Here is a 25,143-nt window from a genome sequence, read left to right on the forward strand (position 1 = left end):
ATTTTTTTTTAACGTGTATTCTTTCGCCGGTTAAGGTTAGGCATGGTTAAGGTTAAGGTTAAGGTTAGGCATTGTTTCGGAGTTGGTTAAGGTTAGAACGGTTAAGTTTAGGCGCTGTTAAGGAGCTGGTTAAGGTTAGAGTTTGTGTTAGAGAATGGCAATAGACAGCCTATTTCCGCGCGACAGCTCTCAGCAGCCTCGTTGCGCGTCCTGAGTTTGCCGCGTCACGTGCCTGTCGGGGCCAATCAGGCCTACCCCGGAAGTAACTTACAGTTGCGGAACGGGTACAGGCGACCCGGTGATCTTTGACCGAATGACATTTATGACATAGGGACATACACAGGTATATAGTACTGTTACATTTGTGACATATACGATATGCAAATATACAGTACTGTTACCCAGAGATCCTAACAGAAAATATACATATGATGGGGAGGACTGTGCAAGTTTTGAATGATACTTGTGTGGAACGAATATGACTAATTTCGGTGTATCCTCCAGAACCAGACTGGGGAAACCTGTGCCGCTGGAGCTGAACGACAGACTTTAGCAAAATGGTGTAATAATTTAGAAGAGTTTCTGCAAGCCTGTCCACGGGCAGGGCTCTGTGAGGCCCTTGTTGCATGGGAATTAGATCCTCAGTTGGCGCAATTGCGTCTGGGGCCCACAGTGGGGCGCTGTCTACTCATTTGTTGTGCATGCAGCCTGTCGTCGTCAGCAGTGGGCGGGGAAAACGGTGACGACGGGTCTGTGCGCGCAGTCTCTCTCTTGTCGTGAAGCTCATCGTCGGAGAATCCAAGCGCCACAATGTAGGCATTAAAACCTGATTGATTGAAATTTGTATTAACAGATTACAGAATGGGCACAATACAGTACAGCTCAATACACACAATTGTTAAAGGGCCCAGGGGATGCAGTCAGACCAGAGAGACTTTCGTCTTGTTTGATTGATTGATTGATTGAAGACTTTATTAACAGATTGCAGAATGGGTACAATACAGTACAGCTCAATACACACAATTGTTAAGGGGATGCAGACCAGAGAAAGACTTTCGTCTTGTTTACATCAGGGTCCCCCATTTTCAATTCATCAGGACATATATGACATACATGACATACAGATAGTCAGTACTGCTACATCTATACATTTATGACATACCAGATTTGCAAATACAGTACTGTTTGTGATACAGAAGGAGTCAGGAAGAGGGAGTATATACATTTGACGTAGAAACTGTACATTGGAGGAGGTTGGGTGGGGGGGGTGGGTACACTGGGATATTGACAACCATACTGGGTAATCTACATTGGGGGGGGGGGGGGGGGCACACTGTATATACAAGCAAAACTGTACATTGAGGGGGGGGGGGGGGGGGAGACACTGTACAAACAAACAAAATTGTACATTGGACTATTGACAAAACCATACTAGGTAAATGACTGTACATTGGAGGGGGTTGGGTTCGGATATTTACAGGGGCCAGTGTTGAATTGCAGTCTCCCGTAGGTGTCCCTTGAGAGAGGTTTTGAAAGTGGGTAGTGATCCACATTCCTTTACAGCTTTGGGTAGGGCGTTCCACATTGATGTGGCATAATTGCGAAACGTGTTTAGTCCCTTATTTGAGCCGAATCTGGGTTTAACATGATTTGTGGAGCTCCCTCTGGTGTTGTGATCGTGGTATTCACTGACCTTTGGGAAGTATTTTGACATGTACATGGGTACCTTGGTCGTGTAGTGTATCTTGTAGACCAGGCCCATTGCAAGTTGCTGTACTCTGTCGTCTACTCTAAGCCATCCTAGGTTGTCAAAGTGGGCAGGGGTGAGGTGGGTTCTAGGAGTAAGGTCAAGCAGTAGTCTGACCAGTTTGTTTTGAGATGTTTGTAATTTTGTTTTTAGCGCCTTTGAGGTGCTTTGGTACCATGAGGTGCAAGCATAGTCGTAGTACCCCTGAATGAGTGCTCCTGCCAGAGTCTTCAGGGTATTCTTGTTTACCAGAGAGGAGATCCGGTACAAGAATCGAGTTCGTTGGTTGACTTTTTTTATTACATTGGATGCCATTTTGTCACAGGAGAGATTAGCCTCTAGGATGGAACCCAGGTAGGTAATTTCATCTTTCCTTGTGACAATATTGTCACCCACTGTAACTGAGAAGCCGTCGGTCTTGCTGAGTTTGTTATTTGAACCGAAGAGAATGGACTCTGTTTTGCCCATGTGTAATGATAGTTTGTTATCAGCGAGCCATATGCAGATTCTGCCTAGTTCCGAGCTGAGGGTTTTTTCAACCTGTAACTTGTTCTTGTCAGAGACCAGCAGGGCTGAGTCGTCCGCAAACAGGAACAAGTTGCAGTCACAAGCTGACGACATGTCATTTGCATAAATTAGGAACAGTAGCGGTCCTAGTATGCTTCCTTGTGGAACACCACAGCTCACTGTGAGGGGGGGGGGATAGGGTACCGTTTACCTCCACCATCTGTTCCCTCCCCTCAAGGTAGGATTGCATCCAGCTCACTGATAGACTATCAAAACCAATTGCTTTTAGCTTGTCAATCAGAATGGAGTGATTGACCGTGTCAAAGGCCTTTTGTAGGTCCAGCATGACCATGCCGCAGTATTTGCCTGCGTCCACCTCTTGTTTGATGTGGTCATTCAAATAGAGAAGGCATGTGTCAGTGGAGTGGGATGTTCTGAAGCCAGATTGGAATTCGTAGATTAGATTTTTTTCCGCTAGGTACTTTTCGACCTGTTCGTAGACTATTTTTTCCAAAATGGGTCCCCCATTTTCAATTCATCATAATATACATGACATACAGATAGACAGTACTGTTGCATCTAGACATTTATTTATGACATACCAGATCTACAAATATAAATATCTACTGTTGATCCCGTCCCCATAAACATCTACTGTTGATCCCCCGTCCCCCTAAAGATCTACTGTTGATCCCGTCCCCCTAAAGATCTACTGTTGATCCCCTGTCCCCCTAAAGATCTACTGTTGATCCCCTGTCCCCCTAAAGATATACTGTTGATCCCCTGTCCCCCTAAATATCTAGTTGATCCGCTGTCCCTTTAAATATCTACTGTTGATCCCCTCCCCCTAAAAAGTGAAAATGGTTCTATGATGGGTCTCTACGGGTAAAAGACCCAAATAAAATAAAAACAATCATTTAGTTGTCATTTAGTTAGTCCTCAGATTAAGAGACCAATTTAGGAGCAACAGTAGGTTTGTCTGTTTGTGTTTTGTTTACATTTGTTCTTCACCATAGCCTTTTAATATATTCTGAAATTACACTCATTAAATCCACATTGTGAATATTATTGTATTGTAAATTAGATCTATTTCATTGTTTTTTTATTACCTGCATTGCTTTTACCCTTTTTCTTAATTATCTGCATTGCTTTTATTCTGTCTATTTTATGCTAATTGTATGTCTATTTCTACTGCCGTGAAGCACTGGGCTGCAATTCTTGTATATGTGCTATACAAATAACGTGTATTATTATTATTTGCACAATACAGATTGTGCCATAAAGTTAACTAAAAATGTTCACTTACAGCCTGAAATTAAAAAGATATTAAATCCTGATAATTGATAAAAATGTTGTTGTAAAACAATAATTAAATAACAAGTCTCTCACACACCGGCTTTGGAAAAAGAAACTTTATTTGGAAACATTATGGAGAAAAACCAAAAACTTGTTTTTAGAGTTTCATTTCTCAAAATCATTTGTATTTACTATAATACATAGCGGATGAGGTTAAAATCTGAGGAGTTGGTTTGTACACCGGCTTCATGGATGAAAAGCAGATTTTTTATGAACAAAAAATGATAAAACGGTTTGATTGTTTCACGGGAGAACTATGGAAGGAAATGTTAATCTTTTATCTCATCTAGCAGCTGCTGAATCCCCCCCACCCAGGTTTTTGGAATAGGATGCGATTGGCTCCATTCCATTCAGGACATTCGCCTCCTTCGATGTGCCCTCTCCCCTCACCAGTCCCCCGACCTCCACTAGTAGACTTGATGCTATCGGCTCCGTTCCATTTCAGATAAGATGTCTCCTTCTACGTGCCCTTGTCCCCCGCCACCTTCTCAAAGGTTTAATAAACCCTGTTGGCTCAGTTCCACTCCAGGGCCCCGTTCCCCGTACCTGGATAACTGAGTTAGCCGGATAACTTTCGGTTAAGTCTGACTTAAGCCGGACTTTCCGGTTCCCCGTACCTGGATTGTCCAAATCACCATGACAACAGATCCAAAAGTTTGAGCCTGGTCGAAAGCAGGGTTTAAGTTCAAGTTAGCCGGATGAAGCACAGCCACGCCCCCGCAAAGAAGTGACAGCGCGTTTCCTGAAATTATTCCCACAGTCTAGGATCTGCTTTATACCATTCTGAATTACGTTTTTGTGCTCCATTCTTCCAGAGGGGTCTTTTGAAATGTAAAATAGACCCAAAATGCTGATACTAAATTCACTTTGTCCTAAATAATGCACGTTATATATATATATGGCGCTCGCTCGGTGCGATGTACACATTATGTGGTTATTCTAACAACGCGCAGCATTGCAAATGTGAATCCCGCGGGGATATTTTTAATGATTGAAACCTATCGCTCGTTTGGCTCTGATTCCTTTCATATTCTCCGCTGTGGATGTTTAATGGAGCGCCTGGATTGTGTTTCATTCAAGCATAAAATTGAAGTGTCTATGCGTGGATTGTGGATCTTGTCTCGTTCATTAATGTATAAACAATGAATTTATCCCATTTGGCACAGTGGCGCAGCGGTAGTGCTCAATCCTGCCAACCCAGCGACCGGGGTTCGAAACCCCGTGTTTCCAATATAATTTTTTGGAATATAATATTAATGATTATACGCCAAAGTAGCCTAGTTTCAAGTTAAAATATTATAAATCTACATGCATTGAGGATGTCATTCTTTATATAGCTCTCAACGTGCACCAAATTGAATTATTCCTACATCGCAAAAGGAAGGGGAAGACTAGGTTTCGAACCCCGGTCGTCTGCGTGAAAGTCAAAAGAAGAACCCGTTACACCACAGTGGAGATAAGTAAAAGGTCGACCATACATCAATCAATGGGAAGAGAGCCGTATCGTTATTTTGTATAACAGTTTAACTAATTATTTTCGCTAGCAAGATCTCATTTGATTATTCAATCCAGCAGGCAAGTTTAAAGAAATATAATCTGATTGATTGAGGTAATGAGGGACTTAAAATTAGCCTATAGATAACGCATTTAACTTGTCGGCGAGGCGATTGAGCCGTACTGCAATATGTTACTAAAGTTTTAAATCAATTAATCAATCAATGCCGCTAGAGAATCAGGATCTCTGCTCTCGACACTTGCTGCCTTCTCGGCTGAGGCGGGCACGCGCACTTATCCTGGGTCTCAAGTCTGGCTTGAGTTAACGAGACTGAATCCACCTTCGAGGAACAGGAAAATCCCGGCTTCAAACATCGGGTTAACTGAATCTGGATAATGACATCTTGATCGACTTAGTTGAACCAGGTACGGGGAACGGGGCCCAGGTCATTTCCCTCCTTCGACGTCACCTTGTCCTCTCTCGTTAAAAAAAGTCTAGAATTGGATTCAATAATAGGCTCCTTTCCTTTCCAAATATTTGTCTCTCACGCGAGTCGTGTCTTAAATTGGACCAGTGGCTCCTCTGTTCCCTGTCAGTGTTCCCTTTGCCCCTTTTCTGTGTTCCCTTGGAAATCTGAGTATTTTCTCATGTGAAATTCCAATTAGCTACCACTGACCTGTACAATGTTACCGACAAGAGAACAAATCTACATCAAGTACCTTCTAGGGGGGAGATACAGGGTGTATTCTAGAGTCCTTCTAGGGGGGAGATACAGGTAAGTGTATTATAGAGTCCTTCTAGGGGGGAGATACAGGTAAGTGTATTCTAGAGTCCTTCTAGAGGGGAGATACAGGGTGTATTCTATAGTCCTTCTAGGGGGGAGATACAGGTAAGTGTATTCTAGAGTCCTTCTAGGGGGGAGATACAGGTAAGTGTATTCTAGAGTCCTTCTAGGGGGGAGATACAGGTAAGTGTATTCTAGAGTCCTTCTAGGGGGGAGCGATACGTGTGTATTGGAAAGACCAACATAATCCCAAACACTATAGGAACAGGTCAACTGGCCACTCTTTTAAAAAACACTGAACTAAAAGAAGATACTGGAGCACACGATTCACTTTCACATTTTTTTATCTTCCTCGGAGTCAAAAAAACGTAGCTAAGTCGTTTGGCACCTTATTAATAAAGTATTTACGTGAATACTCTCCAGTGTCTTCTTCTGGGTTCGGTCGTTGAGAAGTGGCCCACAGAAGAACTCCTTCCGCTACACACTGTCCTGTTCTTCTGAAAACACCCGACTGGCTGAAGCGAGAGATATTCCTACACATCCCTGATGATTTCCACTGCTGGCCCTGGGCATGCCGTCCGCGAGAACACCTCCCTTAGAGCCACGCTGGTGTACTGATGAAGCTCCTACTCGACATCACCGCCTCACACACTCGCCGTTTAAACCCGCACTACACCTGGAGCTTAAACACACACACCCCGACGGTACGGCAGAGCTACTGGCTCTCAAGTAGGCCTTTCACACCGGCCGGGCTCCGAGTCGGAGCCGGTTCCCGAACGTAATCTCAAACCCGCCGGCGCGTTCACACCGGGAATAATTGGTTCGGACATGAAAAATCGGCGCTCAGTGTTTTCTTAGAGGGCCGAACTAAAGCCTCCGTCACGTTACGAACCAATTATTCCCGGGTGTGAACGTGCCGGCCGGTTCGAGATTACGTTTCGGGAACCGGCTCCGGCCGGTGTGAAATGCCTAAAGGTGGGGGTTCAGAGACCTCCAGGGGGTCCCCAGACGAAATTGGGAATAGTTTCACTTCACCGTTTCACTCGCCAGACATTAGGCCAGTGAGAAAAGATCGAGTGATTATTCCGATGGTAGGTTTCGCTTCCTCCACTGGTGTCTCAGCGATAGAATTATGGACACAAGTCGTATCAGACGTACAGTGGGTCCCTGAACAGCGACCTCTAGGAACCACGCTTCGGTATCGCACTTTGTTTAAATGTTGTCGGATATGCGTGTTGGAGTTTAGTAACTTATTTTAGCCTGAGTTTCTCCAGACCTCTCTTGGCAGAGCCTGAGGTGTGGCCAGCGGTAGCAACCTCGCCCCCCACCCCCAATCCCCACTCAACTCCAACCCACACAAGTGCAGTACTACAAGCCGGGCCTAGAGGGCGCTGTTTGATGGCATCACAGACGCGGGGAGGGACACCTTGCAAAGAGGAGGCGCACACTCACACGCCTTGAATAATTAAAATAAATACCGGTTTCACAATTAACTGAAACTCCCCCCCCCCCCCCCCCCCCCCCCCCCCCCCCCCCCCACCCGCTGTGAAGCACTTCCGGGTGAAAACGCCGACCCCGTCGTAAAAAGGCCAAGAGAGGAAGCGAGGACACACAGAGAGAGGAGACAGGTTTGTGAAATGGGACGCACACCCTCGGTTCTGACTAGATTTAGATGAATGGGAGTTAATTTTGCGTTTACTGTGTTTCTTCAGTTTCAGCCCCTGCTCTCCGATAATACCCGACCGAACCAATCTACACCTAAACACCTCCCGACTCGGGAACTGGTCTTCCAACAGGAAGAGAGAGAGAGATATGGTTCCTACAACCACACACACACACACACACACACACACACACACACACACGTCACCGCTCATTCTGGACTGTTAATTAATTAATGTATATTTAATTTGTGACAGAGAATCAGAAAATGAGGAACATGTGGTGAAAATAAAACATGTTTTCAAAGTCGTTGTTTGAAACTGTAAGGATATTATTAAGTACTCACTCATATATCGGTACTCTACGGCAAGTAGCCAAATACAGAAAGATCAGGACATCCCTGGTAAGAATCCAAAGTCCAAAGACATTCTATGTGCGTCTCTTACATTGTAACGAAGTACAATTACTCAAGTACTTTACACCCCTGAACATGGGCCCTCTGGCTGCTGACGGCTGCTCTACCTCCTGAGCCACTGTCGCCCGTATGTAGGGTGTGAGAGAATTGTTCCGGAGTAATGAAATGTAGACAGTCAGGTAGGCTTGAACAATCATGGGTTTAATACACCAGTTAGGTTCAGATGAATCAAAGAGTTACAGCAGGATGACTCAGACTGGCCGGTGTGTCCCAACTGAGCTCCAGATTAACCATTGTGGTCACATTATATACAGTCTATACAGGAGGGGCAAAAGGTGTGTCCATTGTCAGTGGTCGAACTGGAAAGGTGGGTGATCGGTCTGTTCCATGGGGGGGGGGGGGGGGGGGGGTTCGGGTCCATGGAGGGGGGGGGGGGGGGGGTGATGTGTTTTCGGGGTGGTTTGTCTGGATGGAGTGTGTGGTGAGTGGTGTGGTTTGTTCTGTCTCGGGGGGGGTGGCTTGAGGTGGTGAAGGTGTGGCTGGACAGGACAGGTGAGTGGCGGCGGGGGGGTCTTTGGACACAAAGGAGGGTGGGGACATCTTTTGTCTTCATGTTGGTGGTAGGAGATGATGAGTTTCATTCTCTCACAAGGGAATGTAGTACAATGTTGTTTAGAACAGACCAATCTGTGTTATAGGAAGCTGAAGGAGAGAGAGAGAGAGTTGTTCTTCTGGTGGCAGACTTTGAGGGAGACAGACTTAGATAGGAGCTGGTTTAGGAAGAATGACCATTCATTGAATATTGTGCATTTAGTCTCTTGTTCTTTTATTCTTACTAAATAAACGTGGACGTCTAAACCCAGAAGGACCCGTGTGGATATTTGCTTGAAACATGCCGTTTCACCGACTTGATTGATTGATTGAAAACTTTATTTAACAGATTGCAGAATGGGTACAATATACAGTACGGCTCAATACACACAATTGTTAAGGGGATGCAGACCAGAGAAAGACTTTCGTCTTGTTTACATCAGGGTCCCCCATTTTCAATTCATCATATTTGATTAACATCAATATAGAACTTTGAACTTGAGAATGAGAGTAAATGAGAGAGAGAGAGAGAGAGAGAGAGAGAGAGAGAGAGAGAGAGAGAGAGAGAGAGAGAGAGAGAGAGAGAGAGAGAGAGAGAGAGAGAGAGAGAGGAGAGAGAGAGAGAGAGAGAGAGAGAAAGTGTTTTAATGAGTACTGTATGTTTACCATTTCCTCTCGGTCTCTCTTTGTACTTATTAGTTTTAGTGGGTTTTCCTTGACAATGTAAACAAATTAGAGGTAGTTGATGATGAGAGAAAGTCCCGAACTATGTAAAAAAATTGTACTGTCAATAGATTAAAAGAAATTAACTAATTAATCTCACAATTTTCTGTAATTAATCTAGATTCAAAATAGCATTTTTCTACTTAAGACCGAAGCTTGTAACAGATATTTACTTGAGTAAAATCATGGAATTTATGTAAAATCAACACAAAGAAAGTATATTTAGATTCAAAGACTATTTTAATAGCTTTCTTTGAATACAGTTTCTCTCCTGTGAAATACAAATGTTCAACAAAACCATCAACATTGACTCAGCTAGACCTCTTTCCTATATCCGCGGCGCTAAGATTGAAGAATTTTCACTCCATAGATTAATCTAGATTAATATTTATTTTAATGCTTTAAATAATTTTAATTAGTCTCCAAAGTTAAAGCATTAATTTTGACAGCCCTAAAAAATAAACATCTATCTATGAATCACAGTAAACTAGACACTGTCTCTTTAAAGCGACTCCTCCCCTGAACAACTGTAACCAGGAAGGACCTCCCACCCCGTGACGCGTTCAGAGTTCACTCTACAACCAGGAAGGACCTCCCACCAAACACACCTTCAGAGTTCACTCTACAACCAGGAAGGAGCTCCCAAACACACAGTCAGAGTTCACTCTTCCTGAGAAAACGAAATTTAAGAGTGCCGTTGTCTTTGTAGAATAAAATGGCGCAGCAAGGAGTTGATCTGGACCGGGACCAGTTCTGCTGTTCTCTCTGTCTGGATCTACTGAAGGATCCGGTAACTATTCCCTGTGGACACAGCTACTGTATGGGCTGTATTAAAGACTGCTGGGATCGAGATGATCAGAAGGGGATCTACACATGTCCCCAGTGCAGGGAGACTATTACTCCGAGGCCTGTTCTGAAGAAAAACAATATAATTTCTGAAGTGATAGAAGAACTAATGAAGACAGGACTCCAAGCTGCTCCTCCTGATCACTGTTATGCTGGACCTGGAGACGTGGCCTGTGATTTCTGCACTGGGAGAAAGCGGAAAGCCCTCAAGACCTGCCTGGTATGTCTGACCTCTTTCTGTGAAACTCACCTCCAGCCTCATTATACTGTGGCTCTGTTAAAGAAACACAAGCTGGTCAAAGCCTCCACACGGCTTCAGGAGAACACCTGCTCTCGTCATGATGAAGCTATGAAGATGTTCTGTCGTACTGATCAGCAGTGTATCTGTTATTTGTGTTCCATGGATGAACATAAAGGCCATGATATAGTCTCGGCTGCAGCAGAAAGGACAGAGAGACAGAAAGAGCTTGGCATGAGTCAGCAGAAAATCCAGCAGAGAGTCCGGGAGAGAGAGAAGCAACTCAAAGAGGCCCAACAGACTGTTGATTCTCTCGATCGCTCTGAGCTGAAGAAGGTCATCGGAGCCCAACAGAGGACCATAGTGACTCAGGCTGAAGAACTGCAGAAGAGACTGGAGCAGGAGATAGTGGACCTGAGGAGGAGAGACACTGAGCTGGAGCAGCTCTCGCACACAGAGGACCACATCCACTTTCTACAGAGTTACCCCCCCCTCTCCGGTCCCAGTGAGTCTACAGACTTACCCAGCATCAGTGTCCTTCCTCTCCTGTACTTTGCAGATGTGACTGAGGTCGTGTCTAAGCTGAGAGACAAACTAGAGGACGTTCTGAAAGAGCAGTCGCCCAGAATCTCAACAGTGAATGCAGTTAATATTTTACTGCCACCACCAGAGCCCAAGACCTCGCCCAGAATCTCAACAACAGTGAATGCAGTTAATATTTTACTGCCACCACCAGAGCCCAAGACCAGAGCTGACTTCTTACAATATTCCTCTCAGATCACACTGGACCCAAACACAATAAACAAAAGTCTGTCTTTGTCTGAGGGGAACAGAAAAGCAACATGTATGCGGAAAAAGCAATCATATCCTAATCACAGAGACAGATTCATTGAATGGCGTCAGGTTCTGGGTAGAGAAGGTCTGACTGGACGCTGTTACTGGGAGGTGGAGTGGAGTGAAGGGGTTTCTGTAGCAGCCTCCTACAAAGACATTAGTAGAACAGGCTCTATGAAGGACTGTGGATTTGGATACAATTCCAAATCCTGGGCTTTATTGTGCACACAAAGTCATTACTTCTTCAGACACGATAACAACAAGAGAATAAGAGTACAGGGCCCCATGTCCTTCAGAATAGGAGTGTACCTGGATCACAGGGCAGGGACACTGTGCTTCTACAGCGTCTCTGACACCATGACCCTCCTGCACAGAGTCAACACCACATTCACTCAGCCTCTCTATCCTGGACTTTGGCTTCACTCTGGGAACGCTGGGTTTTGTGAGCTGAAGTAGAGATCAGTGACATTCACAACTCCTCTACCCAGGATCTTGGATTTAAATTGATCTTGAAGATGCTGAGTTGTGAAAGATGAGGTAATTAGGAGTTACATTCACTGACAGTCACTCTTATCACTGTTCTGAGGAACACACACACAGACATGCACTATGTTGTTCTGAGGGACACACACACACACTATGTTTTGCTTTGTTTCTAGTTTCTAGCCTACCGGGGTAAAGTTCGTTTGATTTGGATATTTACATATTTGATTCCCATCTTCAGTACCTCTGTCCCTTTTGCATGCAGGGGAGTCAAAATCTTTATTTCCATACTCGGGGTAGGTTGGACCACAATATGCAACCATTTTATTTTTATTTGATCACCTTTGGTCAATTACTGTGTGATTTGGGTCTGTCTCTTCTCTCTCTGTTCCAGGGGGGGGGGGGGGGGCCTATATTCAGCCTATAACCTTCTCCCTCACCTCTTGTCTCTGGGCAGCCGGGACACTTCATACGGGACACTCTATCTTCAAGGCCTTTAAGGCAGGATGTGTGGGGCATGGGTCAGTCGTAAATGCAACTATTTAGTTTTAGAACAGAGTCAGACCCATCTGCGTTATCAAAAGAGCTCAAGGAGAGAGAGAGAGAGAAAGAGAGAAAGATGTTCTTCTGGTGGCCGACTTTGAGGGAGACAGACCTAGATAGGAGCTGACTTAGGAAGAATGACCATTCATTGAATATTGTGCATTTTGTCTTTTTTTCTTTTATTCTTACTAAATAAACTTGGACGTCTAAACCCAGAAGGACCCGTGTGGATATTTGCTAACACAACGCAGAATAATTGACTTTACTCACTGTTTTACATACATGTTTACCATGAGAAATTCAGTCGAAATCTATAATATATTTGATATTATGAACTATATATATGCAGGGGTGTAAAGTACTTGAGTAATTGTACTTTGTTACAATACTTAAGTACTGTTTTGGGGGATTTGTACTTTACTCGAGTTATTAGGTGTGTATACTTGTACTTTTACTCAATTACATTTCAGAGAAAAAAAACATACTTTTTACTCCTTACATTTAAAATGCAGACCTACAAAGTACAAATCTCGCATGTCCAACCATTTTAATTATTATATTTGTTTCTCTTGCCGAACTAACGGGTTTTTTTAATCCACTTTTTCTCCCATTTTCTATTTTTCTCCCATCCCAATTTTCATATCGTCCAATTCAACCCTCCCCTTTCTTCGAACGTTGTTTCTTGCCTCCCACAAGCCGGCTGCAATGTGGACTAAAGTCATACATAGCACGAGTCCCCTCCGATACTCGAGGTAACAGCCGTCGCATCTTTTCACCTGCGCGGCTCGATCTTTCAGCGTCGGGGGTCTGGGCTTTGGAGGGGTCCCGCCCCCGTCGCTTCTTGATTCTACTGCGCAGGCGCACCAACCGACCTGTAGGAGTAGCTGTCAACGCCCGATCCCCACCCTTCAGTTTCCCTCCCCGTAATACAGCCAATGTGTATTACTATGGACGACCAGCTAAACTGAAAGCAATGTGGAGAGCCCTAGTCTCCAGCATTCGTTGCGAGCGCCTTGCCCACTGCGCCACTTAGCCGCCTCTTGCCAAACTAACGTTAACGTTATTAATCCTGCGGCCAAACTTTATTTAAAAATAGCCAATAAAATCCCCATCAATGGAAAATGAACCCGCCCATACCCATGCTGATTGGTCCTTGTGCAAGACTAGAAAGTGGAGAAAACTTTATTTAACAGATTGCAGAATGGGTACAATACAGTACGGCACAATACACACAATTGTTAAGGGGATGCAGACCAGAGAAAGACGTTTGTCTTGTTTACAATGTACAGTCCCCCTCTGTCAGGATCTATGGGTAACAGTGCTGTATATTTGAATACCATTTATGTCACAAATGTATCGGTACTAAATACCTGTATGTCCCTATGCCATAAATGTCATGTATGTTGTGTATGTCATAAATGTCTATGAATTGAAAATGGGGGACCCTGATGTAAACAAGACAAACGTCTTTCTCTGGTCTGCATCCCCTTAACAATTGTGTGTATTGAGCTGTACTGTATTGTACCCATTCTGCAATTTGTTAAATAAAGTTTTCATTCATTCATACAGCAGGATCCCCCATTTTCAATTCATGACATTTTATGACATACACAACAGACATGACATCATGACATTTATGACATAGGGACATACAGCCGGTATATAGTACTGTTACATTTGTGACATACGATATGCAAATATACAGTACTGTTACCCAGAGATCCTAACAGATATACATATGATGGGGAGGACTGTGCAAGTTTTGAATGATACTTGTGTGGAACGAATATGACTAATTTCGGTGTATCCTCCAGAACCAGACTGGGGAAACCTGTGCCGCTGTGCCACGTTGGCTGGAGCTGAACGACAGACTTTAGCAAAATGGTGTAATAATTTAGAACAGTTTGTGCAAGCCTGTCCACGGGCAGGGCACTGTGAGGCCCTTGTTGCATGGGAATTAGATCCACTGTTGGCGCAATTGCGTCTGGGGCCCACAGTGGGGCGCTGTCTACTCATTTGTTGTGCAGGCTGTCGTCGTCATCAGTGGGCGGGAAAAACGGTGACGACGGGTCTGTTTGATTGATTGATTGAATTGATTGATTGATTGATTGATTGATTGAAAAGTTTATTAACAGATTGCAGAATGGGTACAGTACAGTACATCTCAATACATACAATTGTTAAGGGGATGCAGACCAGAGAAAGACTTTCGTCTTGTTTCCACCAGGGTCCCCCATTTTCAATTCATCATAACATATATGACATACATGACATACAGATAGACAGTACTGCTACATCTATACATTTATGACATATCAGATTTGCAAATACAGTACTGTTTGTGATACAAAAGTGTCCAGAAAAGGAGTGTATATACATTTGGCGTAGAAACTGTACATTGGAGGAGGTTGGTGGGGTGGGGTTGGGTGGGTTGGGTGAGGGCTGTACATTGGAGGTGGGGGGGGGGGGGGTTGGGTAGGGGACACACACACATTTTACACTGTACATTGGAATATTGACAAAGCCTTACTTGGTCATTTACTGTACAACTAGGTTAGGACATTTGTAGGGGCCAGTTTCGAATTGCAGTCTCACGTAGGTGTTTTTTGAGAGTGTTTTTGAAGGTGGGTAGTGATTCACATTCCTTTACAGCTTTAGGCAGGGCGTTCCACATTGATGTGGCATAATTGCGAAACGTGTTTAGTCCCTTGTTTGAGCCGAATCTGGGTTTTACATGATTTGTGGAGCTCCCTCTGGTGTTGTGATCGTGGTATTCACTGACCTTTGGGAAGTATTTTGACATGTACATGGGTACCTTGGTCGCGTAGTGTATCTTGTAGACCAGGCCCATTGCAAGTTGCTGTACTCTGTCGTCTACTCTAAGCCATCCTAGGTTGTCAAAGTGGGCAGGGGTGAGGTGGGTTCTAGGAGTCAGGTCAAGTAGTAGTCTGACTAGCTTGTTTTGAGATGTTTGTAATTTGTTTTTTAGTGCCTTTGAGGTGCTTTGGTACCATGAGGTGCAAGCATAGTCGTAGTACCCTTGAATGAGTGCTCCTGCTAGAGTCTTCAGGGTATTCTTGTTTACCAGAGAGGAGATCCGGTACAAGAATCGCGTTCGTTGGTTGACTTTTTTTATTACATTGGATGCCATTTTGTCACAGGAAAGATTAGCCTCTAGGATGGAACCCAGGTAGGTAATTTCATCTTTCCTTGTGATAATATTGTCACCCACTGTAACCGAGAAGCCGTCGGTCTTGCTGAGTTTGTTATTTGAGCCGAAGAGAATGGACTCTGTTTTGCCCATGTGTAATGATAGTTTGTTGTCGGCGAGCCATATGCAGATTTTGCCTAGTTCCGAGCTGAGGGCTTTTTCAACCTGTAACTTGTTCTTGTCAGAGACCAGCAGGGCTGAGTCGTCCGCAAACAGGAACAAGTTGCAGTCACAAGCTGACGACATGTCATTTGCATAAATTAGGAATAGTAGCGGTCCTAGTATGCTTCCTTGTGGAACACCACAGCTCACTGTGAGGGGGGGGGATAGGGTACCGTTTACTTCCACCATCTGTTCCCTCCCCTCCAGGTAGGATTGTATCCAGCTCACTGATAAACTATCAAAACCAATTGCTTTTAGCTTGTCAATCAGAATGGTGTGATTGACAGTGTCGAAGGCCTTTTGTAGGTCCAGCATGACCATGCCGCAGTATTTGCCCGCGTCCACCTCTTGTTTGATGTGGTCGTTCAAGTAGAGAAGGCATGTGTCAGTGGAGTGGGATGTTCTGAAGCCAGATTGGAATTCGTAGATTAGATTTTTTTCCGCGAGGTACTTTTCGATCTGTTCGTATACTATTTTTTCCATGACTTTCGAGATGGATGTAAGGATAGAAACAGGGCGGTAGTTACCCGGGTCTAATTTGCTGCCCTTTTTGTGCAGGGGTGTTACTCTCGCAATTTTGAAGTCCTTGGGGACGTGTCCCTGTTTTATGGAGAGGTTTATTATGTGTGTGATGACTGGGGTGATGGCTGCTGCTGAGTCTCTGAGGAATTTGGAGGGGATGTTGTCATGGCCAGTGGCCTTGTTTGGTTGGAGGGCGCTCAGTTTTTTGAGTACCTCATCTGTAGTTACTATTTCCAGTTTGAAGTCGTCTTTGTGGACGCCTAGGTTCATGTAGTATGCTACTATGTGTTCTACCCCATACTGCCCTGAGTGGGAGGGTAGTTTGTTTACCAGTGTTGTGGCTATGTTTGTGAAGAAAGTGTTTAAGTAATTGGCTACATCCAGCTTGTCTGTGATGAGCGTGTTGTCCGTCTTTATGTTTATGTTTGAGAACCTGGTTTTGAGTTTTTTACTGCAGCCTAGTTGATTGTTGAGTAATTTCCAAAGTTCACGTGGTTTATTTTTGTTTTCCTCGGTTTTGTCATTGATGAAATTTTTTTTAGCAGTTTTGATCATGGAGTTTACGTCATTTCTTAGTCTGTTTCTTTCTAGTTTGAGTTCAGTCACGTGGTCTTGGAGTTCACTGCTCGTGCTTTTGGTAAGCTTTGACTGACTTTTACGAAACTCAGAGCATTTTTTGTCTCTGGCTTTCATAGCGGTCAGTATTTCAGTGTGCATCCATGGCTCAGCGCGATTTTTTACCCTGGTGGTTCTTAGGGGGGCCATTTTGTTTAGTATTGATGAAAATTTGGTTTTGAAGCCAAGCCAAGTTTCTTCAACCAGTGTACCATTGAGTTCATCTGACCAGTCCAGACTCTCCAGTTCAAGGTTAAAGGCCTCGCTAGAGTAGGTTTTGAGGTCTCTAGATGTGACTGTTTTGTGACAGCCAGCCTTTAGTTTTAGCTTTTTGCGGGTACAGAATATCATGTAATGATCACTTAACCCGCATGCTATAACCCCTTTACTGGAGATCTTGGACTTGTCAGAGGTCAGTATGAGGTCAATGGTAGTCTGAGTTGATTCACATATCCTTGTGGGTTGGGTGATTAGTTGGCTGAGGCCGTGCAGATCACAAAACCTATTGAAGGATTTGAAGACGGGTGCATTTTTTTGTTGCATATCCGTGTTCCAATCCCCAATAAGAATTTTTTCCGCATCCTCAGCTCCAGCTAAGCACACATCCAAAGTATCATAAAAGCCAGTTTGATCTGGCGGTCTGTATATTGTCCCGACTAGAACAGATTTTGCCCTTTCAAATAAAATTTCCACCCATACAGTTTCAATTGCCTCATGATGAAGGTCAGTACGGGTAATGAATTTGGTGTCCTTATGTATGTACATACAAACACCACCTCCATACTGGTTTCTGTCATTACGGACTATAGTATAGTTCTCTATTTCTATTTCAGGGTCTGTTACAGATGGATCAAGTTTAGTTTCAGTAAAGCAAATTATGTCTACCTTACCGCTCATAAACAGGTTTCTTAATTCGTCCAGCTTATGCTTAATGCTGTTTACATTAAGGTGAAAGATGTGTAGTCCGTTTTTATTAGCTGTGTTATTGATGTCTTCGAGTTCCAGGTAATGGTCTTCTGGTGCTGCTGTGGGGGAGGGAGGGGGGGGGCTTTGTTGTTGTCTCCGTGAGGACTGTGTGTTGGTGTGTGGGGAGGGGGAGTCCTTTGTCCTTTCTTTTCTGTCGGCAACCTTTTGTTCTCCTGGGCTGGTAAACATAGCCAGCCTGGCTAGGTTGGCTAGTTTATCAGGCGATTTGTCCGTGGGGTTGCCGGTTGGGGGGGCTTTGTTGACGTGGGTGGGAAGGGGGGAGGGGGGGGTCGGGACCCGCGCCGTGCTGGTACAACAAAGGACTCGGTCCAGAGTCCTTTGTTCCTGGATGTTTTCGCCGTTAGCTCCGCTGGCTAGCCGGCTATCGGGCGTCGTGATGTTTAAATCCCGCGTCGGGATGGTCGTCATGGTTTCGACCCTCGGTTCACCTCCTCTCGTCTCTGCCTCACGTGTGCTCGTCTGCTGCGGCGTCATTTGGGAAGAGTTGCCGTCCGCGCAGTGGATATAGCCACAGGTTGAGTTGTTGATATTGGTCGCGATGGTAACCTCCCTCGCTTCTTGCGCTGCCAGACCAAGTCTTCTCGCCTGTGTTCTGGTCAAGACCGGGCCTGGGTTTAGATGAATGTCTCCCGAGAGTAGCAGGATAAGGGACAAAAAGGTCTTTCGGTCCATTCTGCCATTCGGGGGTCTGTTCTTTCTTTCAGGATTGGCCGTTAATGTTGCGTGAACGGTCGCTGTCCCCACGGCCAGGTGCTTATGTATTGACGAGGGCTCCGGGAGCTCAGGAATTTGCGACCGCTCATGGCTGTGTCCTGTATGCGTTCGCGCAGTCTCTCTCTCTTGTCGTGAAGCTCATCGTCGGAGAATCCAAGCCAGCGCCACAATGTAGGCATTAAAAACTGATTGATTGATTGAAATTTGTATTAACAGATTACAGAATGGGCACAATACAGTACAGCTCAATACACACAATTGTTAAAGGGCCCAGGGGATGCAGACCAGAGAGACTTTCGTCTTGTTTACATCAGGGTCCCCCATTTTCAATTCATCATAATATACATGAATGAATGAATGAATGAAAACTTTATTTAACAGATTGCAGAATGGGTACAATACAGTACGGCTCAATACATACAATTGTTAAGGGGATGCAGACCTGAGAAAGACGTTTGTCTTGTTTCCATCAGGGTCCCCCTGATGACATACAGGTAGACAGTACTGTTGCATCTAGACATTTATGACATACCAGATCTACAAATATAAATATCTACTGTTGATCCCGTCCCCCTAAACATCTACTGTTGATCCCGTCCCCCTAAATATCTACTGTTGATCCCGTCCCCCTAAAGATCTACTGTTGATCCCCCGTCCCCCTAAAGATCTACTGTTGTCCCCCTAAATATCTACTGTTGATCCCCTGTCCCCCTAAAGATCTACTGTTGATCCCCTGTCCCCCTAAATATCTACTGTTGATCCCCCGTCCCCCTAAATATCTACTGTTGTCCCCCTAAACATCTACTGTTGATCCCCTGTCCCCCTAAAGATCTACTGTTGATCCCCTGTCCCCCTAAATATCTACTGTTGATCCCTGTCCCCCTAAATATCTACTGTTGATCCCCGGTCCCCCTAAAGATCTACTGTTGATCCCATGTCCCCCTAAATATCTACTGTTGATCCCGTCCCCCTAAAGATCTACTGTTGATCCCCTGTCCCCCTAAATATCTACTGTTGATCCCCTGTCCCCCTAAATATCTACTGTTGATCCCCGGTCCCCCTAAAGATCTACTGTTGATCCCATGTCCCCCTAAATATCTACTGTTGATCCCCTGTCCCCCTAAAGATCTACCGTTGATCCCCTGTCCCCATAAAAAGTGAAAATGGTTCTATGATGGGTCTCTAAGGGGTAAAAGACCCAAATAAAATAAAAACAATCATTTAGTTGTAATTTAGTTAGTCCTCAGATTAAGAGACCAATTTAGGAGCAACAGTAGGTTTGTCTGTTTGTGTTTTGTTTACATTTGTTCTTCACCATAGCCTTTTAATATATTCTGACATTACACTCATTAAATCCACATTGTGAATATTATTGTATTGTAAATTAGATCTATTTCATTGTTTTTTTATTACCTGCATTGCTTTTACCCTTTTTCTTAATTCTCTGCATTGCTTTTATTCTGTCTATTTTATGCTCATTCTATTCTATTTCTACTGCCGTGAAGCACTGGGCTGCAATTCTTGTATATGCAGAGTCGGCGCCAGACCCAACTTAACGGGAGGGCATATTGTAACAGCGGGGGGGCATACATAAATAAAATATAGGCTTCAGAAAACGAATTTCCCGCGAACCAACACACATTTCAAAACATGAGTGCGCATAAGGGATAAGACAGTCTCTCTCTCTCTTTTTCTCTCTCTCACGTCACAAACACACTCGCGTCTCACACACACAAATTAAACAGTATGAAATAGCCCGAGGCTGGGCTTAAATTCATTAACAAGTGAAAGTATTATTAATAATAACAAGGGGCACGGCGGCTTAAATTAAACAGTATGAGTCGTAGGACTTACCCATGAGAAGAGTTGGAGGCGGCGAGTCGTGGCACTGAATCTCCTCAGGACGGTGTCCCACTTTCGCGTGAGGTCTTTTGCAACTTCAAACTCTGCCTCAATTTTATAGGCGATCCATTATATTATCCATTATTATTATTATTATGACATATTATGATTATAGACCACGCTAGCTTCTGCTGTGACAGATGCAGCTGCAGCGGCAGCACCGGGCGCTTCTTGGCCAGACTTCGTCTTCATGACGCCTAACTTACCGAAAGCTCTTCAGCGTTAGATGTTGGAGGACCGTCACCAGGGAGGAGGCCGTGAAGAAGCCTTAGGTGCCCCCCCTGCCCCACCATGCATGGCATGCAACCATTTTCGTATATATCCATTTTATGTCCGTCTCCAAGTGTTATATTTTACCCACTGACTCTATTGTACTTTTCACGCTCACTCAAGTCACGCAGTCGCGCTCTGACTACCCAACCCATCAACTCAACTGACCAATAACGCAATAACAAATTCAAACACACACACCAATCAGCGTGCGCTCAAACATACACTTCTTTTAAGACTTTTTTTGTTTAATTTCGTTTAATAATAGGCTAAATAGCCTATTTATAAAGGAAAACATCAGACTTTTACTATAATAAAAAAAAATTATGTTTAATTATTTTATTTTTTTATAACAATTGCCCATGACGTTTGGAGGGGCACAGTGCGCCATCTGGGGGGGCATGGCCCGCGAATGACCCCCCATGGCGCCGACACTGTGTATATGTGCTATACAAATAACGTGTATTATTATTATTATTATTATTTGCACAATACAGATTGTGCCATGAAGTTAACTCAAAATGTTCACTTACAGCCTGAAATTAAAGATATTAAATCCTGATAATTCATTAAAAATGTATTAAGTTTCTTAATTAACATAATTTTGCCATATACAGCCGAACAGCTGTTGTAAAACAATAATTAAATAACAAGTCTCTCATACACCGGCTTTGGAAAAAGAAACTTTATTTGGAAACATTATGGAGAAAAACCAAAAACTTGTTTTTAGAGTTTCATTTCTCAAAATAATTTTTATTTACTATAATCCCGAACGTAATCTCAAACCGGCTGGCGCGTTCACACCGGGAATAATTGGTTGGGAACATGAAAAATCTGTGCTCAGTGTTTTCTTAGAGGGCCGAACTAAAGCCTCTGTCACGTTACGAACCAATTATTCCCGGTGTGAAAGGCCTAAAGGTGGGGTTCAGAGACCTCCAGGGGATCCCCAGACGAAATTGGGAATAGTTTCACTTCACCGTTTCACTCGCCAGACATTAGGCAAGTGAGAATGGTAGGTTTCGCTTCCTCCACTGGTGTCTCAGCGATAGAATTATGGACACAAGTCGTATCAGACGTACGTGGGTCCCTGAACAGCGACCTCTAGGAACCACGCTTCGGTATCGCACTTTGTTTAAATGTTGTCGGATATGTGTGTTGGAGTTTAGTAACTTATTTTAGCGTGAGTTTCTCCAGACCTCTATTGGCAGAGCCTGAGGTGTGGCCAGCGGTAGCAACCTCACCCCGCACCCCCCAATCCCCACTCAACTCCAACCCACACAAGTGCAGTACTACCAAGCCGGGCCTAGAGGGCGCTGTTTGACGGCATCACAGACGCGGGGAGGGACACCTTGCAAAGAGGAGACGCACACTCACACGCCTTGAATAATTAAAATAAATACCGGTTTCACAATTAACCGAACCCCCCCCCCCCACCGCTGTGAAGCACTTCCGGGTGAAACGCCGACCCCGTCGTAAAAAGGCCAAGAGAGGAAGCGAGGACACACAGAGAGAGGAGACAGGTTTGTGAAATGGGACGCACACCCTCGGTTCTGATAGATTTAGATGAATGGGAGTTTATTTTGCGTTTACTGTGTTTCTTCAGTTTCAGCCCCTGCTCTCCGATAATACCCGACCGAACCAATCTATACACCTAACACCCTCCGACTCGGGAACTGGTCTTCCAACAGGAAGAGAGAGAGAGATATGGTTCCTACACACACACACACACACACACGTCACCGCTCATTCTGGACTGTTAAAGGTTGGGGGTTGGATTCCTCGGCATCACAGGGGAGAACACAGTAGTGGTATGTAAGTTATCCCCCCCTCTGTGAATGTCAACAGGAACAACAACAATAACAATAATAATAATAACAAGGAGAATTAAAAAAGAAAATCGTATTTATAACCACATGTAAGCCGAGTCTGATCATGGAAAACACTGGAAATCTAAAACCAGGTCAAATATGGAGTTAACATTTTCAACTTTTTGTGTATTTTTTTCCCCCAAGCAGCGCCGTCAACAAAACATCTTTCAACAAGAATCACTCGTTATTCAAAGTACCGTCGACCAAAACAAGCCTCTTTATCTTCTTCTTCTTTTCCTTTAAAGACGGCCCGAAAGGGAATTAAAGCACGCCTCCGTAATCCTGCCATCGCCGTTCCCTCCCAGAAAGAAAGGTGTTGTTGTTTTAGTTACATCGTCAGAACAACAGAGAAATGAGAGTATATATTTTACAGGATTATACAGCAGTACCCCGTGGTATTCACTATATCAGCGACTTCCACCGCTGATACATTTATATATATATATACTTATATATACTTTCTCCCCCTCTATTCGGGGGGAACTATTAGACATATAACCAAAATATGATATTAAGAGTTGACATTTTTGCATGAAAAAAAAACATGGATAAAAGGTTTGAACCCCCGTTTTCTATAGAAATGTTCCCTCAACCGTTAGATAAACAATATGATCTGAAACGAGAAGCAGTTTATCTTGAGCTTATAAGTATTTAAAAGTCTTTTTGCTTTTTTTTGTTTTTTTAAACTTTTTTTTTTTCTTCTTTTTCTTTTCTCTTCCTTAACGACATTTTTTCATTACGTGGCAAAAAAGAGAGACATGCAAATTCCGTTCTCAACAAACCAAACAGAACAATATAGACAGGGTACATTTTCAGAAAATCATAACCCTGAAGGCATTTCGTGTTTATTTTTGGTACACAACATTTCTAGGGGTATTAAGGGGTGCTGAATCCAAATCTGCTGTATACCAATCTCAAAAATGTCAAATAAGGCCTCAAAATTGAGAAATCCAACATGGCCGCCAACGCCAGGCTGAAATCTATTTAAGTGCATATCTTTTTTACTAAACAAGGTAGAAACATGAATGAAATGTGTTTTTATATGTTTGCATACATGGGGAATTTAAAATCATATCCTGATTTTAGATCAGTTGTGAAAATGTTGCTTGAAACTCATATTTATAGCAGAAACTGTGGTTGTTATTGATGCATAACTCATCAACCAAATAAGAAAGAAAAGCAGGATGATCCCAGGCCATGGATTTATTCATCAAACTCTTTTCTCTTGAATTTTTTTAATCAACATGCCATTTATGCAAATTAGATAGTCCTTAATATGCGTACAGTAGCTTAGGTACAGTAACTTATTGTCAGTCATCAATCGTATTCAGGCAGGTGTCGCAGGTGTCTTGCAGTTGCATGATTCATCCAATGCCACTTTTCCTGAATAGAATAGAATAGATTATAATATAATATAATAAAATAAAAATATTATTTTACCATATCAATATAAGTGAATGTTCAAGTTTCTTTATTAGTTGTCATACAGAATACTTTGCATAAAATGTTTCTTTCTGTGTTGCTCCTGAGAGTGTGCTAGATAATAACAAGATAGTATAAAATAAGTATAATAAGTATAAAATAGAAAGTCAAGTACGTAAACAAGTGTAAACAACAAAATTGTTCAGTGTATCTATATATACAGTACAGCTGGTACAAGAATGGTGAAGTATAGCTTAGCTTGTGGTGCCACCTTGTAGTGGTGAGGTGCAATAAGGAATGAGAATGATGTGCAATTTCCTTACCAATAATATAAATATAAAGTGTAAAGTGTGTCTAAAGTGGTAAAGTGGGTGCTACAGTGTGTTGTTTATTTAAGTGAGTGTATGTGCACTGTGGGTGTGTTGATGGTTTGCTTATTGGTTATGGCTGATGGTCTGGGGATAGAAGCTCCTTCTGAGTCTCTCTGTGCTTGCCATGAGACTCCGGTATCGCTTGCCTGACCGCAGCAGTTCAAAGAGGCAGTTGTTTGAGTGGCTGGAGTCTTTGATTATTCTCTTAGCCTTGCCCATGCACCGCTTGTTGTAAATGTCTTGGAGAGTGGGAAGCCCACCTTCAATTGTGCGTTCGGCTGAACGGGCCACTCTCTGTAGTCTGCTGCGGTCTTGTGCAGTGCCCAAGTTCCCAAACCAGGAGGTGATATTGCCAGTTAGGATGCTTTCTATTGTGCATGAGTGGAAGTTCTTGAGGATCTTCTGACTCACGTTGAACTTCCTTAAGCACCTAAGGAAGTAGAGGCGTTGTCGTGCCTTCTTGATAACACTGTCAATGTGTGTGGTCCATGTCAAGTCCTCAGATATGTGGACTCCAAGGTACTTAAAACTGTTCACTCTCTCAACCGGTGCCCCGTCGATGCTGAGGGGGCTGTAGTCCCTGACCCCGACCTCCTAAAGTCCACAATCATCTCCTTTGTTTTGCTGACGTTCAGGGAGAGGCTGTTCTCTTGACACCATCCCGCTAGAACCTTAACCTCTTCCAGGTAGGCCCTCTCGTCGTTTGCAGAGATCAGGCCCACCACTACTGTGTCATCAGCAAATTTTATGATTGTGTTGTTGTTCCGCTGTGCCACACAGTCATGTGTGTACAGGGAGTGGAGGAGGGGACTCAGTCAGGACACAGCCCTGGGGGGCCCCTATGTTGAGAGTGACGGATGAGGAGGTGCAGTTGC

The 25,143-nt window shown here is 43.8% G+C and overlaps 1 protein-coding gene across 1 annotated transcript; it reads left to right on the top strand.

Moving 5' to 3' along the window:
• Nucleotides 1–9,927: 9,927 nt before the first annotated feature.
• Nucleotides 9,928–11,654, top strand: LOC311223864 (E3 ubiquitin/ISG15 ligase TRIM25-like; the record flags this gene model as incomplete). Its single annotated transcript, XM_084308627.1, has 1 exon — nt 9,928–11,654. Exon 1 carries the CDS (start codon nt 9,996–9,998, stop codon nt 11,652–11,654), a length of 1,659 nt encoding a protein of 552 aa, XP_084164753.1. The 5' UTR covers nt 9,928–9,995.
• Nucleotides 11,655–25,143: the final 13,489 nt, after the last annotated feature.

This window comes from Notolepis coatsorum (genome assembly GCF_963971535.1).
Source record: "Notolepis coatsorum genome assembly, chromosome: 2".
Taxonomy (NCBI): Eukaryota; Metazoa; Chordata; class Actinopteri; order Aulopiformes; family Paralepididae; genus Notolepis; species Notolepis coatsorum.